The sequence below is a fragment of the Emys orbicularis genome, chromosome 1 (genome assembly GCF_028017835.1).
Source record: "Emys orbicularis isolate rEmyOrb1 chromosome 1, rEmyOrb1.hap1, whole genome shotgun sequence".
Classification (NCBI taxonomy): domain Eukaryota; kingdom Metazoa; phylum Chordata; order Testudines; family Emydidae; genus Emys; species Emys orbicularis.
Genome location: NC_088683.1, coordinates 89,483,895 through 89,502,938, shown reverse-complemented (window position 1 = coordinate 89,502,938; position 19,044 = coordinate 89,483,895). Strand labels below are relative to the sequence as shown.

The following is a 19,044-nucleotide window of genomic DNA, read 5'->3' as shown; positions in this document are numbered from 1 at the left end:
GCAGATTTCTTCCCCTTCCGCGCTGCCCATTCTCCACCCACCTCCATCAACTTCCACCTACACAGGAGGAATAGTGTCTCCATGGAGCCTGCTCACAAACCGGTGATGTGGGGAGGCCGTGAGGAAAATCAGGGTGCATTACTGCCCTCTACAAGTTGTGTAGGGCACGTCACAATCTAATACAATATAGCATTCACTCATGATAAATTCTTTCTTCAGGAAAAGCTCCTAAATTTTGTACTGACAATCGTTCAAATATAGTTTTAAACAGGTTGCTTGAAGACATAAAAATGGTATTCTACCATGCTACATTTTCCATTTCTATCTAGGAACCCAGCGGTAACCATACTCCTCCTCAGTTGTCTCCCTCACTTAGCCAAAGCACTTACACTACTGGTGGCTCCCTAGACGTTCCTCACATTATCATGCAGGGGGATGCAAGGAGAAGAAGAAATGAAAGCTATTTTGAAGATATTCCCCGGTCAAAACTGGAGAGGCAGATGGCACAGGTAAGGTTAAAAAGCTGTCCTCATGCTGTTGATCAAAGAATTAAATCTAGTCATTGCTGCATATTCAGATATTGGGGCCAGATCCAAATCAGGAAATGCAGTATCCATTTTTGTTGTTTTTTAGTTTCAAAGCAGTGTATACCAGATTTCTGAATCCTAAACTAGATTAGTTTTTGCACATATATATATATATATTTTTTTTTTCAAAAGTGTGTGTGTGTATTTCATTTTATACAGATTTTTAAATATATTGAGATGCCCCTAAATACAGGTAAATGCCTATGTGCATTTGAAAATCCCACTAGGTGCCTATTTGCATCTTTAGGCTTCTAAATACCCTTAAAAATGAAGCTCACAATCCTGCAAAGAGTTAATCTTATGAATGAGTCTTTTGCAGGATCAGGACCTACATTTTTAAACTCATAGTACTGAACCATTTTGTTTTGTTTTGTTTAAAGAAAGAAATACATAGTAGTAAGGAAAACAATGAGGAGTCTGGTGGCACCTTAAAGAGTCCAGTGGCACCTTAACATGGCTACCCCCTGATACTTGACAGTAGTAAGGAAAGAAATTCTGGAAAACAACTTCACTTATAGAGAAATAAGTTAGAATAGGACATAGAAAAAGATCTAGGCCTAGATCTTGCAGTCTGCTTGTTCTGGGCAGATCCCTGTAAAATGGATCCACACTCTCCTGTCTGAAGAAGGGCACCAGGGAGGCATTAGTTATTAGTGGGGATTGTTTATACTTCCTTCCAGGAGGCCAAGATATTGACTAGCCTTAAACAAGTAATTGCTAGGCCCTTGCTCAAGAAGTCATCACTTGATGTTAAAGGCATCCCTGTCCTGTTTAAAAGTTTCCCTTCATGGGGAAACTTAATGCAGATTTTCTGATAGCAGCCCAGGTGCTGCTGACATGCCTGTGGGATCTGGCAGAGCTGAATAGGGTTGTTCTTTGCTGACTCTATCCCATCCTTGTTGACGGGTTTTAGAGCGGAGTTTAGGAGTAGCTCCTGCTCTCTGAGAGTCCTCTTATAAGTGGTTCCTTGTGGTTCCATTCTATTGCCCTGCCTGTTCTATACAGACAGATGTACAAGCTCCTGAGAGGAAACTCCATTTTAGGCTGTGTTTTCATCAGTATCAGAAGACATTAGTTTCACCTCTCCTTTTCATGAAAAGGTGCCAATTCCTAGCACTGGCTGAGAGAGCGACCCAGGTAAAAATGAGCTGGCAGAACCTCACTATAGAAAAGACAAACATGATACAGGTTTGAAGGGAAACTAATGAGGGGTGTGACTGCTTCCTGTACTGAGTGTGCCCGCCCTTTTCTAAGGAACTTTGTAATCTTGAGGTTTATTTGGACATACTTAAAAGGTTTGTAATTCATTTATATAATGACTTATGTGCCCATCACCATAGCACTAAATGCATCTCGACATTAAATCAAACTGTCCACAAAAGACAGCATAAACCAGCCCCCTTCCCTGTACTCCTTCAACCAACCAGAAATAATGTACTGATGATTTTAAATCAAGCATATGCTTGACCAAAAAGATGTGTCTTGTACCACTCTAAAGGTCAATAAAGTTAAGCTATCAGCAAAAGTGCCTCAGGATGATCTCTGCTGCTCTTTGTGCATAGGGAGAAAGATACCAAGTCCTAAATCATGTAATGCTTTGCAGTGTAGATCAAAAATAAAACTTGGAATTGCACCCAAAAACAGATGGGAAGCCAGTGCAGTTCATGGAGCACATTTGTAACATGAACAGTTCACTTCACTAAGCAGGCAGGCTGCTACATTCTGCTCTGTGTGAAGCTTCCAAGTAGTCTTCAAGCATAGCCCAAAGTAGAGCATATTTCAGTAGTTCAACCTTAAAGTGGCAAAGACTGTGCAAATAACTGTGTTACGGTCTACATCATAGAGAAAAGGCTGCAATCTCTTTGTTAAATGCGTGTAGAGAAAAAGCAATTAAAAATGTAAATGAAAAATGAAACCCATCTGCTACCTGGGAATCCAAGAGCAGTTGATGAATTCCATTTGTTAAGGCAAACATTTCTAGGAAAGTGAAATTAGATTTTTTTTTCAAAGAAAAACTTGGCTGTTGTATCATTTTATCCTACTGAATTAGGGCTCTCATTCTAATCCAGAAACTGGGGAAAGTTGCCCGGTGTGCAAGCTTGCTTTCAAACATAAATCTGCTAGGCTTTCACCGTGAGCTGAAGTTTGACTGAAGTCCATGTGTGTGTGTGGGTGGGGGACATTTATCCCTGTACCTACTTAACCACTTTACCTACTGTAAAAATACTTCTTTGAAGGTCACAAAACTTGGATGTCTGAATATGAAATATCTCATTATTTATGGTTGAGTTGACTGATTTGTGCACATTTTATCACTTGGTTCACACTCCCCTCTTTCTCTTTCAGTCTCTAATGGGTTTTTTTTTAATGTACCATTTTAGCAGCCCAGCCTGCCTCCCTTTCGCTTTCCTCTCTTCCTCTCTTAACGTCCTGATCCTCCAGCAAGGTCTGAAACATCCCTTCCTCAGATACATAGGGACTTTTCAGGAAAAAAATAAATTTGCTTTTCTGGAAAGGCCATCATATGTGCCTCCTATCCAAAGAGAGAACAGGGCATTTAGTACCTCTCCTGCTTCAATGCATTTGAAAAACCACTTATTTTTTTTCCTGGGAGTTGGTACCCAGTGAATGCCCTTCTGCCCCTTCTCTCTCACTTTCTCAGTGAAAAACGAGGACTAGTCATCCTTCAGGATTCCTTCAGATACCAAATGAAAAAAGATAGCCCCAGAATGAAATCACAGCTTAGAGTGGTGGCTGTGTTAGCATCTGTACTCAAATCTGCTTGGATTCTCTGCCAGCTCTGCATTCGGTTCTGTGGTACTGGTGTATGCAGAACTCCCATTGACTTCAATGGGAATATCAATGACTCCATGTGGTGATCATCCTCAGTTTGCCCGAGTCATGCTTTTAAGAGGTTAAACTGGGCTTTGCTCAGCCAATCTGGTCTCAAAATAGACATATTAATTGAGTTTTTTTCTCATCATCTTGACATGTGTCCCAAATGCTTTGCTGAAATGAACTTTATTTAGAAACATAAATTCTAAATTTATGGAAGGGACCTCCTGGGTCATCAAGTCCAGTCTCCTGCTATCATAGGCAAATCCATTATTATGTAAGCCATTCATAAATTTATTACGATCAATTTTAAAACTGGTTAGTCTGTTGTCCCTGATACTCCTAGTGAAAGGCTGTTCGAGATCTTTAGTCTCTCCCAAAAATTCCTCTTGAAAGTAAAGCATTCAGTTTGATCCTAAGCATGGACACGCTGCGCTTTGTTGTATCTAGCATTCTCTTCTGATCCAAACATTTGTAGGTTCCTTTGGTTTGTGCCAGACTGACTTCTTCGCAAGCAGTTATTGAAAGCATCCTGCCCCCAGCTAGAGTACTTCTCACAGACAAGTCCTTTTTTATTCTACCACATGTTACTGGGGCTAGTTTGCATATTTCTTTTTTCCCTTAACCCTTTCTCTGCCAGGTTCCATTCAAGGGATATGCACTCCATCATAGAGAGATTCATGTACATAAGGACGGCAGGATCAAGTCCTCAGTGCTGTAATTTTGGAGGATTTTTTAGATTCATTTTTCATCACATATTTAATGGGCACATTTTAGCTTACATTGAAGAGAGGCTACTGGATGAATGACAGTTTATAGATTTATAGCTTACTAAAAAGAGTGCATGGCTCTGTCACACTGTTCACTTTAGCTCTTTTCTCAACTTTATTTGATTTTGTAACTTTCTGGTAAGCCTATTTTGAGCCTTAATTTAAAATTTAAAATCCAAAAAAAATATTTTAAAAGAATCAATGCACTCTAATTGTTCTGTCATTAATGACACATATTTTCAATATATGCTATGTATTAATCATCAAGCATGCTGATTATTGCATTAGATATCAACCCTCCTGCTTTTGTTAAGGCCATTTAATACTTTAGAAGATAAAAGATTTATGTCATTCTTCTAAATCATACCCGGATCTTATTTCTAAATATCTATGACTTATTTGCTTGATTGAGACAAGATTGATTAAATTAATTTAACACAGGTGAGCCTGCCACTACAGGAGGTCAAACTAGATGATCGCAGTACTTACTTTCTGGTCATTTTGTACTACAGGGAGGTAAAAAAGAGTAATGCAGAGATTTTCAAAGGCGCCTAAGCAATTTAGACACCCAAATCCTATTGAATTTCCTTCTAAAATCCCAGCCAAAATGTAAAATCTTGGAAGTCCTAGAGATTGCCAAAATGTAACACAGCTGATTATGAAAAGGACTTTGTGAAACCTATCAAGATAAGACAGACTAGCCTGTGAATCATTGGTATTGGAGGCAGAAGATGATTTAGTGCTGAGCCTGCAAGTTATAGATGAACGTGATCAAATCAGCATATTCAATGTAGCTTCAGTTACACTCAAGAGTACTAAACCTTGAAATTGGAATGGAAATCACTGATTCATTTGTTTGGGAAATGAATGAAACGATTCCTGAAGGTCAGCAAAAGGCAGCTTGTCACAGGCAAATGAACTCTTTTCAGAGGAGAATATTAATCTGTGTGCTCAAAGTGTCAATTTAGAAAATCAGACTAGATATGTAACTTCAGGATCCTTAGTTTGCCATAGGGGTCAAAGAAGCCTAACTGGGGTGATGTACGGCTAAATGGGGCTCAGATTCATCCAAGTGTCAGGCCCTTCTTCCTGCCTCCTCCAGTATGAGTGGGGAAAAGTTCCGCAGCTCCAAAATGTCACTGCCACTGAGCAGTGCTCGGCTCTGTTTGCCTTCTCTCTGACAGCTGGAGCCAAGCACCGATCAGTTTGCTGAGCATTACAGGAGATCATAGTGGTGGAAGCTGCTGCTTCTGAAGTGTAGTTGGCAAGTCTTTGGAGTCCAGTGCCTTCTCCAGTGGGGCCCACATCATGGTACATTTAATGATCCTGATGTTAGCTACCATCAATCCTAACTGATAAACTTTATAGAAACATCGTTTTTCCAGGGCAAAGACTAAGGGCCAGCTGAAAAGCTCATTGATGACAATGGAAAGAGTCCTCTTGAAGTTAGTGAGGTTAAGATCAGGCTCTAAAACCTCAAGAAGATCCGACATTTGAGGCAGGGAAAATCATGGGTGTGAAAAGGAAGCCTGGTTAAGTTCCTTAAGAAAAGCTGCTTAAGACTAAAGATTCTACAGACAACAAAGAAACTCTAACATCTAGAGTAAAAATGCATCAAAGATTGCAAGATCAGGACATTGTTGTTACTTCATTATTTTGGCCTTTGTGTATTGTAATAGTGTTGTAATGGGAAGAAAGACATTCTTTCATATCTCAAAAGGATGGGGAAAAATTTGAGTTCACATGTTCTTGGTCTAGGGAATTCACCGAAGATGGCACCCAGAGCTGAAGCCTATGTCCACTCCATTTTTAAGCCTTTCTGGGTTCTTTGTTTTCATTATTTGATTTGATGTTCTATTCTAGAACTTAAGGGCTAGGTAATGTAAGAGGATAATAGCTTGAATGTGCATTTGAAGTAAAATCATTCCAATGAGTGTGGTGCTACCGTGGAATGTGAAGTTTTGGTAGATCTGTAATTGATTGAAGGATTAGGACTACCACATAGGAGCCTATACCATAAGTAGAACTATACCTACTAGCAGCAACTAAATATTATCTCCAGTTAAGTAAAAGTGTAATAAAAGCTAGAGAGGGAGAAACAGGTTTCTTTGAAAAGAGCTGAGGGAGAATTTTTCAGCTCTTTATAGCTTGAACTTCCACACTATCTTCCAAGTGTTTTACGAATATTAATTTATCTTCACAATGTCCTTGAGGCTACCCTGGGTAAATATCATGTCCTCCAATTTACTCCTAGGGAAACTGATGCACAGAGAGATTGTGATGTGGCCAGGGTTACACTGCAAGTTTGTGGCAGAGTCATTAATAGAACTCAAACCTCCTGAAACCCAGTCATGGGTTTTAACCATGAGTCTGTAATTTTTGTTCGTTCATCTGTATTGTGTATTTCTTTTTTTCTTTCCCCCCACTCTCACCTTTGGAGGGATTTAAAGATTATGGAGGAAATTAAGGATTGAATGTCTAAAGGAGGAGACCAATGTGCAAGGTGATCATCTGCAAGAAGCAGTGGATTAAAGTGAGAATAATGTGTTTTATCAACAGTTGAAATTGTTGATGAAATATATTATGGCAAAAAGTACTTTACTATTGCAGTGGATTTAAGAAATGGTAAAATGAGGATGAGGCCAGTGTGGATGAAAATCTTTTGTTCTGCTTTTGTTTGCGAGTTTGACTTCTGTTTCAAAATGCAACCCACCCAGGGCCGGCTCTGGCTTTTTTGCCGCCCCAGGCAAAAAAGCCTCCGGCCGCCCCCCCCCCCGCGGGGGGGGGGCGGAGCCGGGGGGGGGCGGCGAGCCCCGGCGGGGGCTCGGCTCTCCCCCCCGCGGCCGGGGGGAGGGCGCCGGAGGGGAGGGCGGCCGGAGCCTTGGGAGGAGGGCAGCGAGCCCCGGCGGGGGCTCGGCTCTCCCCCCCGCGGCCGGGGGGAGGGCGCCGGAGGGGAGGGCGGCCGGAGCCTTGGGAGGAGGGCAGCGAGCCCCGGCGGGGGCTCGGCTCCCCCCCCCCCGCGGCCAGAGCGCCGGGGGCAGGGCGGCGAGCCCCGGCGGGGGCTCCGCTCTCCCCCCGGCGGCCGGGGGCAGGGCGCGGGGGGGAGGGCGGCGAGCCCCGGCGGGGGCTCTGCTCTCCCCCCGGCAGCCGGGGGGAGGGCGCCGGAGGGGAGGGCGGCCGGAGCCTTGGGAGGAGGGCAGCGAGCCCCGGCGGGGGCTCGGCTCCCCCCCCCCCCCGCGGCCAGAGCGCCGGGGGCAGGGCGGCGAGCCCCGGCGGGGGCTCCGCTCTCCCCCCGGCAGCCGGGGGGAGGGCGGCCGGAGCCCTGGGAGGAGGGCAGAGCCCCGGCGGGGGCTCGGCTCCCCCCCCCCCCCCCGCGGCCAGAGCGCCGGGGGCAGGGCGGCGAGCCCCGGCGGGGGCAGGGCGGCGAGCCCCGGCGGGGGCTCGGCTCCCCCCCCCCGCGGCCAGAGCGCCGGGGGCAGGGCGGCGAGCCCCGGCGGGGGCAGGGCGGCGAGCCCCGGCGGGGGCTCGGCTCTCCCCCCGGCGGCCGGGGGGAGGGCGCCGGAGGGGAGGGCGGCCGGAGCCCTGGGAGGAGGGCGGCGAGCCCCGGCGGGGGCTCGGCTCTCCCCCCCCCCCCCCGCGGCCAGAGCGCCGGGGGCAGGGCGGCGAGAGGGCAGCGAGCCCCGGCTGGGGCTCGGCTCTTCCCCCGGCGGCCAGAGCGCAGGGCGGCGAGCCCCGGCAGCCGGGGGAGGGCGCGGCGGGGGGGAGGGCGGCCAGAGCGCCGCGGGGAGGGCGGCGAGCCCGGCTGTGGCCCCGCTCTCCCCGGCGGCCCGAGCGCCGCGCCGCCCCCCCTCCAGGTGCCGCCCCAAGCACCAGCTTGGTTGCCTGGTGCCTGGAGCCGGCCCTGAACCCACCAATGCAAAATATAAATGTTGAAGAACACAAGACAGATGTAATGTAAGAAAACCCCAATAAGAACCTAATGAAATGTTTAAAATTTCACATTTTTAAAATGTATTATATTTTTAAATACTGAAAGATTGCTGAACTGTGAAGAACTTGAATTTACAGCAGAGGGAAAATGACTATATGAGATTTTTGACTGTATGATAAATATGTTACTGAAAGAATGTTGTCTTTTTGTATACTATTTGATCTGACTGTCATGACCCCAAAATTTCACCAAACTCACTTCTATGAAGCTCTAAATATCACCTCCTAGTATACTGAATATGGCTAAGTAAACTATAAAAAAGGAATTAAGAACTAACTCAGTAATGTCAATTTGAAAAATCTTAATATTTTCAAAAATGTGACACACTTTTGCTTTTTGAAATGATGCAGTGGGATGTAGATTAGATCTGCACACTGCTTCAGCATACAGAGTCCAAGAAGAATGTGCAACTTTAATAGTTGGTGTTAATGGTGCAATTAATGCCACAAATGCTAAACCAAGATGGGGACATATGTGATAATTACTCGTTTACAGGTTTTTTCACTTATACAAGCATTATTTTTGTAAGGGTGATCTGGAAGATCCAGGGAGAGTGGCAGTTCCTTTTGACAAAGTAACTCAGATCTAATAAAATAAAAAATGCAAAGAGTCCAGAGAAGAGCTGTAAGCTCCAATATCCAAATCTTTTAGCTCCCGGAAAGACTACGGCCCTCCATTGGAGCTATGGGTGCTTTTTTGAAAAGCAGTCCATATATTTTAGCTGCCTAAATATGGATAATTGGTGCTTGACTATAGGCAACCAAATTTTAATATTATGTCCTCTGATCTTAAATATTGGTTGTTAGTTCAGAATTTTGTGTCACATTGGCTGCCAGTCTCCACCTTAAATCATCACCTGCACAGAAAGTCAGGGTAGCTATGGTGAAATGTCTTCAGTCCCAAGATTATGAAGATTTTGTTTGTTAAATTCATCAAGATGTTGACAGTCTGTTTTTTCCTTGTATATAGTATTAGCATTGAGATGCATTCACACAGGAAACCCAGCATGACAATCTCCAGAGATGTCCAGTCAGGGAATAACTGACAGATGCAAAGATAACAGGCTGGGGAGCATTTGTGGGGAAAACATTAGCATAGGGGAAGTGGTCAGTCAGCAAAAAATTTGCTGTACACTGTATATCAGTGCACTAGTACTCTGAGCTGTAACGATGCATCTTTTTCTGAGGAAACTGGCGTGTTTTCTCAGATCACACAAGGCAGTAATAGTCTACAAAAACTGACAGGAGGAACCTTAAGCAATCTCCCCTGGAAGAAACCAGCTCCTGTTTAATGGGATGAAAACAAATCTGAGATCAGCTTGCAGTCTACCAAGTCTCTCTGCATGTACCAGCTCAACTCAACCACAGGCACAGTAGTTGAGTGGAGAGGAATTCCATCCTGGGGATCAGAGTCAAATGAAGGGGGTCTTCAGCTGGTTCACAGACAAACAAGGGAGTCCCTTTGTTCTCTTTATATCAAAGGACAACTACAAGGTACGTACTTCTGCAGCAGATGCCGGGAACAAGTAGTCATGGCTCAAGTTGCTTTCTTAAGAAAATGTCACTTCAAGATGGCCTGCACTTTTCTGCAAATCCTCCTCATGTGAAGAATTATCAGGAAGGCAGAACTCCCTCCCCCTCCATTTTCACTCAAAAGGGCTTGTTCGTGAAAGTAACCTTTGGGTATTCCTACTTGTGAGGTGCATTCCCCCACCCCGACCCTGTCCTGAGAGATTGGTGACCCTCTGGAAAGCAATGCATCCTCTCTCTGCTCTGAACATTTATTTTTATGAGATTATAAAAGCACCATGCAAGCCCAGGCATCCCATTTCATTCCTTTCTGTGGCCACCTGCAGCTCTAAGGACCTGCTCTCCATTCCCAGAATGATTTTCTGTGGGTTGAATCCAAAATTCCCTTAATTTTTAGTGCAAAGTTGAATTATAATTAGTTAGCTAGTTTGTGTCAATGTACATATCGTTTTTATTCTGGGTTCTGTAGACATGGGTAAGAAGGATGTATTTTATGCTTCATGACGGACATGCATACCCATTGTTTGTTGGGCCTGGGAGAGGAGCAGTGGAAACAATAGAACATTGCTGCTGCATGTTCATGCCAACTGCTCACCTGCCCCTCTTCCGCAGAATTCTTTCATGTGACTTCTCTTGGACTCAGCCGAAGGAATTGAGATAGCTGCATCTGCACAGCTCTTTTATAACGATGGTGCCGTAAAGAAACTGCTCAGTGCACAGGAAACCCACTCTACTTACAGTAATGCAAGCTGGGAACGTGCTGCTTTATTCAGCCACATGAGAGAGTGGAGGAAACAGCCACTAACTAAACAGGAAGGAAAGGAGGGGTGGAACATGGCTCCAACCCATAATATTCTGAATAACTCAGTTAACCCCTTGAGGGCCATTTTACTACAGGGTCCAAATATTTCATGCAGCAAGGGAGCACTCACATGGCCCCAGTCCCCTCTGGGGGACGGCTTTCTGGATAGCTCTCAAGCTCTGTTCCACCAGGGGGTTGCATCACACAAGCATGACTATGCAGAGGCAACTCGCTGCAAGATCCACAGTTACCCTAGTGTAGATATTAGGACCATGTTAAAAGATCATTATGATCATATTAGTCTGGCTTTCTGCATAGCAGACTGGACATTTTTCACCCCATGATTCCTGCATCAAGCACATGATCACTAGCTGATCTAGAACATATTTTTAGAAAGATATCCAGTCTCGATTTAAAGTTGTCAAGTGACGGAGAATTCACCACATCCCTAGGTAAATGGTTCCAGTGGTTAATTACCCTCACTGTTAAAAAACTGCATCTTATTTCTAGTCTGAATTTATTTTATCTTCAGCTTCCAGCCACTGGCTTTTGTTCTGCCATTGTCTGTTAAACTAAAGAGCTCTCTGCTTTCGGAAATCTCTTCCCCATGTAGTACTGTGTTCAAGTCCCCTGTTAACCTTTTGTTGGATAAACTAAATAGCTTGAGCTTCTATAACCTCTCGCTGGTGGGTTTTCCAGGGCACAAATCATTCTTGTAGCTCTTTTCTAAAACAATCTTGCCACCAATCTTTTTTAAAATGTAGACACCAGAACTGGAATCAGTATCCCTGGAATAGTCTCACTAATGCTGTGCCCAGGGGTAGTATCACCTCCTTACACCTACTCAATATTCCCTTGCTTATGCATCCAAGGATCCCATTTGCTCTCTTAGCCACTGCATTGCACTGTGAGCGTCTGTTCCAGGGATCGGCAATCTTTGGCACACGGCTTGCCAGGGTAAGCACCCTGACGGGACGGGCCAGTTTGTTTACCTGCCGCATCCGCAGGTTTGGCCGATCGCGGCTCCCACTGGCCGCGGTTCACCGCTCCAGGCCAATGGGGGCTGCGGGAAGCGGCGCGGGCCGAGGGATGTGCTGGCCGTCGCTTCCTGCAGCCCTCATTGGCCTGGAGCGGTGAACTGCAGCCAGTGGGAGCCGCGATCGGCCGAACCTGCAGATGCGGCAGATAAACAAACAGGCCCGGCCCGCCAGGGTGCTTACCCTGGTGAGCCGCATGCCAAAGGTTGCCAATCCCTGGTCTCTTCAGTCACAGAGACCTCCCAGTCCACACACACACACAGATGCTGAATAAAGGGGCTGCAAGCTACGTGAATATGCCCCATAGATCACAAGCACTGAGCATTATTCATTTTTCCCATGGCTCAGCAAGATGTGTAGTGTCTGTAATTACGCTGCGTGGATTAGATCCTGCTTTGAATAAGTCTACAGGACCTTCAGTCTCTCACGACTAGCCAAGGTTAATGCAATGTTGTGGTAGCCATGTTGGTTTCAGGATATTAGAGAGACAAGTTGGGTGAGGTAATATCTTTTATTGGATCAACTTCCGTTGATGAGAGAGACAAGCTTTTGAGTTTACACAGAGCTCTTCTTCAGATCACCTGCAGTTGGTCCCAGAAAAGATATTACCTTAGCCACTTTGTCTAATAGCCAAGGTTAAAGCATTTTTCAATTCCAACATTTATCATTTTATTTGAGGGTAGGGGGATGGAGTTACAGCAGAAATTGTATAAGGTGGTTGCCTATTAATCCTTCCCAAGTTCTCAAAATATTACAAGCTCACTTTCAGTATTTTATTAGATGCAGCCTCTACTTGCTGGGGGCAAAGGGCTGTTTGTCTTGAACTCCATATGTTGCATTTATGAGGGAAGTAGGAAGAAGGGAGAGAAGTGTATAACCTTTTTCTCTTCGCAGCCTCTCCACCTGTTCTCCCCTGTTAGCTTGAGTTAGAATGGTTCATAACTTGGTTGGGTACTGCAGTTCCGGCGGATATGGCACCTGGAATGTGGAGACCTGGGTCCTAATCCTGACTCTGCCATTGACTCCTGTGTGGGATGATGGACAAGTCACTTACTTGGACTGTGCCTCAGTTTCACCATCTGTAAAATGAAGATAATGAGGCTGGTGAAGTGCTTGCAAATCTACAAATGAAAAGCACGACCTAAGTGACAGATAAAAGTAGTATTTTTTAGAACACTTACACTCTGCACCAGTATTTTGGTTACACCGGTGCAGAAGTGTCTCAGGATTTATGGGAACATTCTCAGACAAGCTTTAGACGTGTTTTAGAGAGCAGGGGTACCATTTTTTTAACTTATGGAAATACTGGACTGCAGGAAAAAGGAGAGTAGATTAAAAGAAAACTGGGAAAGAGTGAAGTGCTCAAACATTCTGTGGCCACTACCTGAACAATGGATGTCTGAGAGGATTAAGCCTGACTGTCTGAAATAGTAGAGGAAGTTCACAGGAAAGAAATAGCTAGTAATATTTTTTTCTTTGTGTGAATATATTTTATGAAAGTAAGGCGATGTTGACAGAAGCAATGGAAGTTTCTTAACACAATTCTTCTAAAGGGTCCCAAGTTGTAATGGGACAATGATCTGGGGAACTTCCTGTATATATAATCTATCTGTATATATTTTGGGGGAATGTGATTTCATATGAATATGCATGTTTTGTTGTTTTGTTTGAATGTTAATAGTTTGCATTTATTTCTTTGTGCATTTGGTAATATTTATTAGGAATAACTGATGACATTTTTTCTGTCCTTCACAGTATCCCTTTGCAAAATGTTGCTAGTTGTTAACCTTTTCTCACAGAGCTCTGTGTCCCTGGTATTAAGTGCCCGAGGTTTTTTTGTTTGTGTACACTGTCTATTGTTCAGATAGGCTGTACATTTTGTTCTTTTCTTGTTTTGAGGTAACATGTTCTAGGGGACTGGGAACTGGTAGCTCCTGAATTCTAATCCCAACTCTCCTACTAACTAGTTTGTGACCTTGGACAGTCACTCTCAATCTCTCTTCTTTGGTCAGTTTCTCCATATTCAAAATAGAAATAAGCGAACTTCCTTAGCAGCTTCTCAGGGAATTCAATACTTCATTGATTAATGTTTGTTCAGCACTTTGAAGCCATAGAAGATATATACAGTAAATGCTAAATACTATTTTCTTCAGAGGCAGGAAAATCTTGGTTTCTGCATAAAACCCATTGTCCTTTATAACATTAATATTTCCACTGTGCCTAAATTTTCTATCCACTGAAACATCAATAGGCACAGAACTGGGTTATGAGAAGTGCTACATCCTACTGGACGTTGCAATAGTCATATAGAATGCTCTTTAAATCACTTTAGTGCCTCTTTTCAGAACTTTAAAAAAAAACATTTCTCTTAAGTCCTGATCCTGCAAATATTTACTACTGGGTGTATGGCTGGTTACTGTGAGTAGCCTGCTCACTGGGACTATACACAGGAATCAGTGTCATACCTGGTAGTAAGTTTTTGCAGTATCAAGCTGTTTGTCACTATGGACATTTTGTCCAGATTTTGTCCAAATCAGAACTCAATTAACAGTTTGATTCACACCTTGCTAAATGAGATATGTTCTACAGAAGATTGTATTCCATTACATAGAGTAAAGCTGGGCTGAGGTAATTCTTTAGGAGAATTAATATTAACTGTAAAAAGTACTTTTGTAGACTACTAATGCACTATAAATATAGTTAGTTTTGCAAAAGCATAGTTTCCTTCCTTCACCGAAGTGTCACTGTAGGCAGTCACAAAGTCATTCTGGAGTGCCTCTTCAGTGGAAGACTAGGCATGAGAAGATCTGAGAATATGGAGTAGATAAAAAGAGGAATCAAGTGACCAGAAAGAATACTCTGTGAAACAGTTTAAGAATATGTGGGCAAGAAGAGTATTTGGGGTTGCATTAACACCTGGCCCTGCTACTGGGGAAATGTATTTCAGGATAGTAAGTAGCAGGGTGAGTCTGAGGAGGATAGGAGGGCCAGAAGCAATGTCCTTAGGTGTGGGGATATGTTTTGAGGTGGACAGCAGAATCAGGATGGACAAGAAGGAAATTGGAAAGGTCAAGGCTATGTTTTCATTAGATATTTCATGACATCAAAGTGTAGTGTCCTGTGGATCCTGGAACTCAAATTATTAAAGTGGGATACGGGGCCTGGAGATATGACTTTTGGGAAACAAAATGGGGAGGCAAAAAGTGAACAACAGATATGGAAAGGTTTAAAAGATACTGATGGGGGGAGATTACATTTTAAACAAATATCTGTGGAAACTTGAGGGAAATAAAGACAAGTGAAAGATACTAGTTTGCTACCAGCCAGTCTGGGAGGACTTGCAGGTTAGCCCAGAGAAAGCCCATCTGCTTTTGCCAGTCACCAGAATGTTAGCGGTGACGTAGCCTGTCACCCTGCAAGGCATCCAGATTTCAGACAGCAAAAGGTAAGGGCAAGAGTCACTTTCTTGCGCACAGTTGTGTCTATTTGAATGCTAACTTTTTTGGACACTGATATTCAATTCTTGATGTTGCCTTTAGCTGCCAGCTATGCTGTGTATATTGTGGTTAAACTATTGATGTATTAATTGCTAGCTATTCTAGAGGCTGCAGTTGCATTCCTCATGTGTTTAGTGCCTTTTGTTGCTGCCTGCTCAGGATACTGTGGGCAGTTCCCACGTCTGGCGCTTATTTTAGTTGCTTGGCTACTATGAAATGTTATCTTAGCATTTCTTGTAGTGTCACAGTGGCTTTCTTGATGGCATCCCACTAAGGAAATATGCAAAAGGGGCCGACAGATGCTATGCCTATATCGTTCTGTTGCTTTTGCTACAGTTACTGCAATATGATCCTTACTTTACAGTTGTTAACGCAGGTTTCTTGTAAAATATTGGATGGACAGTATGAGACCAATGCTGCCCATTTGATTAACTTCAGAGGGATTCAGTAGAGGGCAGTATTTGGCCCTATATGTTTGAATGAAAGGGAATTACTATTGGAGGGAGATGGTGGATGATCACTTCACTTTACTATCTTGCATTTTCCTCTATTAATAGCTACAGTGCACATGGAATTTTAAAGTTATTTCACTATTACTAATTTTTCCTGATTTCACCCCCACCCAGAAAAATCTCTATGAACCCTCCCTCCCCAATGTGACTCAAAAACCAAAACACAACTGGCCTTTTGACTGGTAAAAAACAAACTGAAAGCAACCCATTTTGCCTCCTCTCTATACTTTTCCCATTTATTTATTTATTTTCTATTTACAGAGCTGGGTTTCACCAGCATTTATGATTAAATTATTTTTATTGTCTGCGCAGTGTGAAATCTCTTCTGAAGTCTCAAATAAACTATATTTTTTAAGTAAGTCCGAAAAATGTTGTGTCAGCAAATAAATGAAAACTGACTCTAAGTGCTGCCATTTTTAAACTGTTGTTGCAATCCTTTTCTTTTCATACTTATTATTCCTGCTTTTTGATGGTTGTAGTGCATTAATATTTTACAAGATGAGATGTAGTTTTCTGTTTATATTAGCAGTCCTCTGTCTGTGAGATATGGACCAACCAGAATGCAGGATTTCCTTTCTCATCGATGCATCAGGTTCATAATGTAAGATACTGTAATAAACAGCTACATTGTCACTGTATGGAAGTGTAATGTGTTGCCATGGTGTCGTTAGTACTTATATGGGTGTCATGTTGAAATTGCAAAATAATTTGTACTGTCTGCTGACGCGTGGGATTATGTATGTGTACATTCATTTATCATGGTGTGTGATTAGTTTTATGTTGATTGTGTGACGGAAGATGAAGGAATTTTTAGTTCTAGAGTTAAGTTAAAACTTACCTAATGGTAGATTCGATGTCTGTTCCAGCACTTTTTGTTTGCTCATTTTTTAAAAAGCAAGAATGTGTAAATTGCTTAGTTTGTGCACCCTGTTTTGTGCATCAGCCTTCCTGTTAATAAGTAGGATCTACATTCCTCATACCTAACTGATGAACTTTGAGATGATGCCATCTTTGCTGTGGCAGTAAGCCATTTCTTGTGAATTATGTGACCTTGATAATGCCCCAAATTGGTGTAATTTATGTGAAAAACTGTGCTATTCAAGTGATAGTAAAAAGTTATCTGTAACATGCTATACAGAACTCTCTCTGTCAATAGTTTACGTTTTCCCCATATATGATACTTTTAAAAGGCTCATGAAGGTCCCATACACATGACATGACTGCCATCTTGAATGACCTTTGTGATAGGAGGATATCTCAGCTACCATTCTTTAGAAAGTTTCAGTTTCTTCAGGCATACCAAGAAACTTTTCAAATCATTTAAAAATTTAACTTTGTTTCAAAAAACAAAGATTTGAAAGGTTCTGAAGTGGCCATAGGAAATCTATCTTCTGATAGTGGATATTAAAAAAATTGAACTGGATTTTGGCTGGTCCCACAGAACACTTAAAATTCCTCCAGGGACAAAAAATTTAAAATTTCAGCTAAACGCACTGTATTGTGTGTGCTCTTGTTTATAGTCCTGGTAACTAATGCATGGTGCTGGCACTAAGGCACCTGGCTTTACTGGTGGACAGTTACAACAAATGGTCCCAGTTAAAAAACAAAATTCAAAACCCTCTAAAACAGGCCTACTCTAGCTTTTCTGTGTCAATTTTTGTACCTTCCATATTTTAGAAAGAGATTATGAATGGTTTAGAGAGTTTATAAAAAATTGTTTGGGGATTACTTCTGAAATCTCTGTCTCTGCAGTCAGATTCCTTAGTTATCTTGAGTCCAGGGCCGGCTCCAGGCACCAGGCAACCAAGCTGGTGCTTGGGGCGGCACCTGGAGGGGGGCGGCGCGGCGCTCGGGCCGCCGGGGAGAGCGGGGCCACAGCCGGGCTTGCCGCCCTCCCCCCGGCGCTCTGGCCGCCCTCCCCCCGGCTGCCGGGGGGAGAGCCGAGCCCCCACCGGGGCTCGCCGCCCTGCCCCCGCCGGGGCTCGCCGCCCTGCCCCCGGCGCTCTGGCCGCCGGGGGGGAGCCGAGCCCCCGCCGGGGCTCGCTGCCCTCCTCCCAGGGCTCCAGCCGCCCTCCCCCCCCCGGCGCCCTGCCCCCGGCCGCCGGGGGGAGAGCGGAGCCCCCGCCGGGGCTCGCCGCCCCCCCCGGGCTCCGCCCCCCCCCCCCCCGCGGGGGGGGGGGGCGGCCGGAGGCTTTTTTGCCTGGGGCGGCAAAAAAGCCAGAGCCGGCCCTGCTTGAGTCAAACTGCAGGAGGGAAAAATTAAAACTAGCGTATGTGCAGCAATTCTAAAAATGCCCTAATAGTTATAATCTACTTTTTCAGTGTCACTTAATTAATATCCAATGAATCAGTCCTTTCTAGGGCTAGAAGCAAGAATGGTGTGTTCCACTGGGAAGCTGGAAGTCTCCCCATTCCCAGTGGTATAAAGTACTGTAGGAACATGAGATACCTGACTTAAAAGCTTTGACATTTATGGCTAGAAAATCCATCACTGACAAAGGATTGAATCTTGCCCCACTGGATCTTGGGTTGGGGTAATTTTGTGAGAGAAAATCCATATTTGTAGGGAGGAAGAGAAGGAAACATTTCTCTCTCAGGGTAGTTTAGGGAAAACAGACAAACAACAAAGTGGCTGTTGGAAGCTGCTGGGGGGGAGGGTATGAAATGTTAAAATAAGGCCCAAGGAGACAGACTAGTGGGCATGGGATGCTACCACAAGCATGTGATAAATTGCTCTGGTATGTGACAAACTAAAGACATGCGATGAATACATTTATCACATCTCTCCAATTCATCTCAGCTATATCACCTCCACATATATGGTGTGTTGTAATATGAAATATTTAGTTGTTTGGTTATCTCTGGGTCTTACAAATAAAAGTACTGAAATCAAAAGATTTATAAGAACATATGTGCTATTAAAAACTAAATTAAATGTGGTCGGTCCAGTGTCTTAGCTTACAAATGGAGACCATTGTATTATTTTTATAGTGGCTGAAAATGCATTAGGTACTTGTGAAGGGGCCTGAATCCCAATATATGGACCATGAGTTAGTATCCAAACTCACCCCTCAGGTTTTGCATTATTCGTAACTCAAACGTTTAAGCCTAAGCTTCCTCCTCAAGCCCTACAGTTTCCATTTAGGATCTCCTCTTGCCCAAAGAGCTGCTTCCACTCCTTTATATCCTGGATGGAATTAACAGGACTCCCCTGCCAACATGACTCAGCTATAATTGTCCTAAATTTCAGTTCAGAATTTTAGTGACTCGACAGAAAAGCCCTTTATTACTACACAGGGTCTTAGAGTCTGCCCTGTTACCCCACAGAATAAATAGAAAGACACGGTCCCTGTCCTGAAGAGTTTACAATCTAACTTTAGACATGATGGGACAAGTGAAGGTGAAAAGCAGGAGGGAGACGATGGAGTAAAGATAGACAAAGGCTACTGCTCTGTTTATACAGGCACGCATATTTGTTCCAGTC

General features: G+C 43.9%; 1 protein-coding gene across 12 annotated transcripts in view; it reads left to right on the top strand.

The window, feature by feature from the left end:
• ANKS1B (ankyrin repeat and sterile alpha motif domain containing 1B) overlaps window positions 1-19,044 on the top strand; it is a 753,819-nt gene that overhangs the window by 681,149 nt on the left and 53,626 nt on the right. For 2 of the 12 annotated variants that reach the window (XM_065423479.1, XM_065423483.1), the window contains 2 exons: window positions 330-509; window positions 16,090-16,161. The exons of 2 other annotated variants lie outside the window; for them this stretch is intronic. In XM_065423479.1, the coding sequence (XP_065279551.1) occupies window positions 330-509; window positions 16,090-16,161 (252 nt within the window). Of the gene's footprint in view, window positions 1-329; window positions 510-16,086; window positions 16,162-19,044 lie in introns of all 12 variants that reach the window. 8 more of the 12 variants (XM_065423478.1, XM_065423484.1, XM_065423481.1 and 5 more) reach the window with 4 other exon arrangements.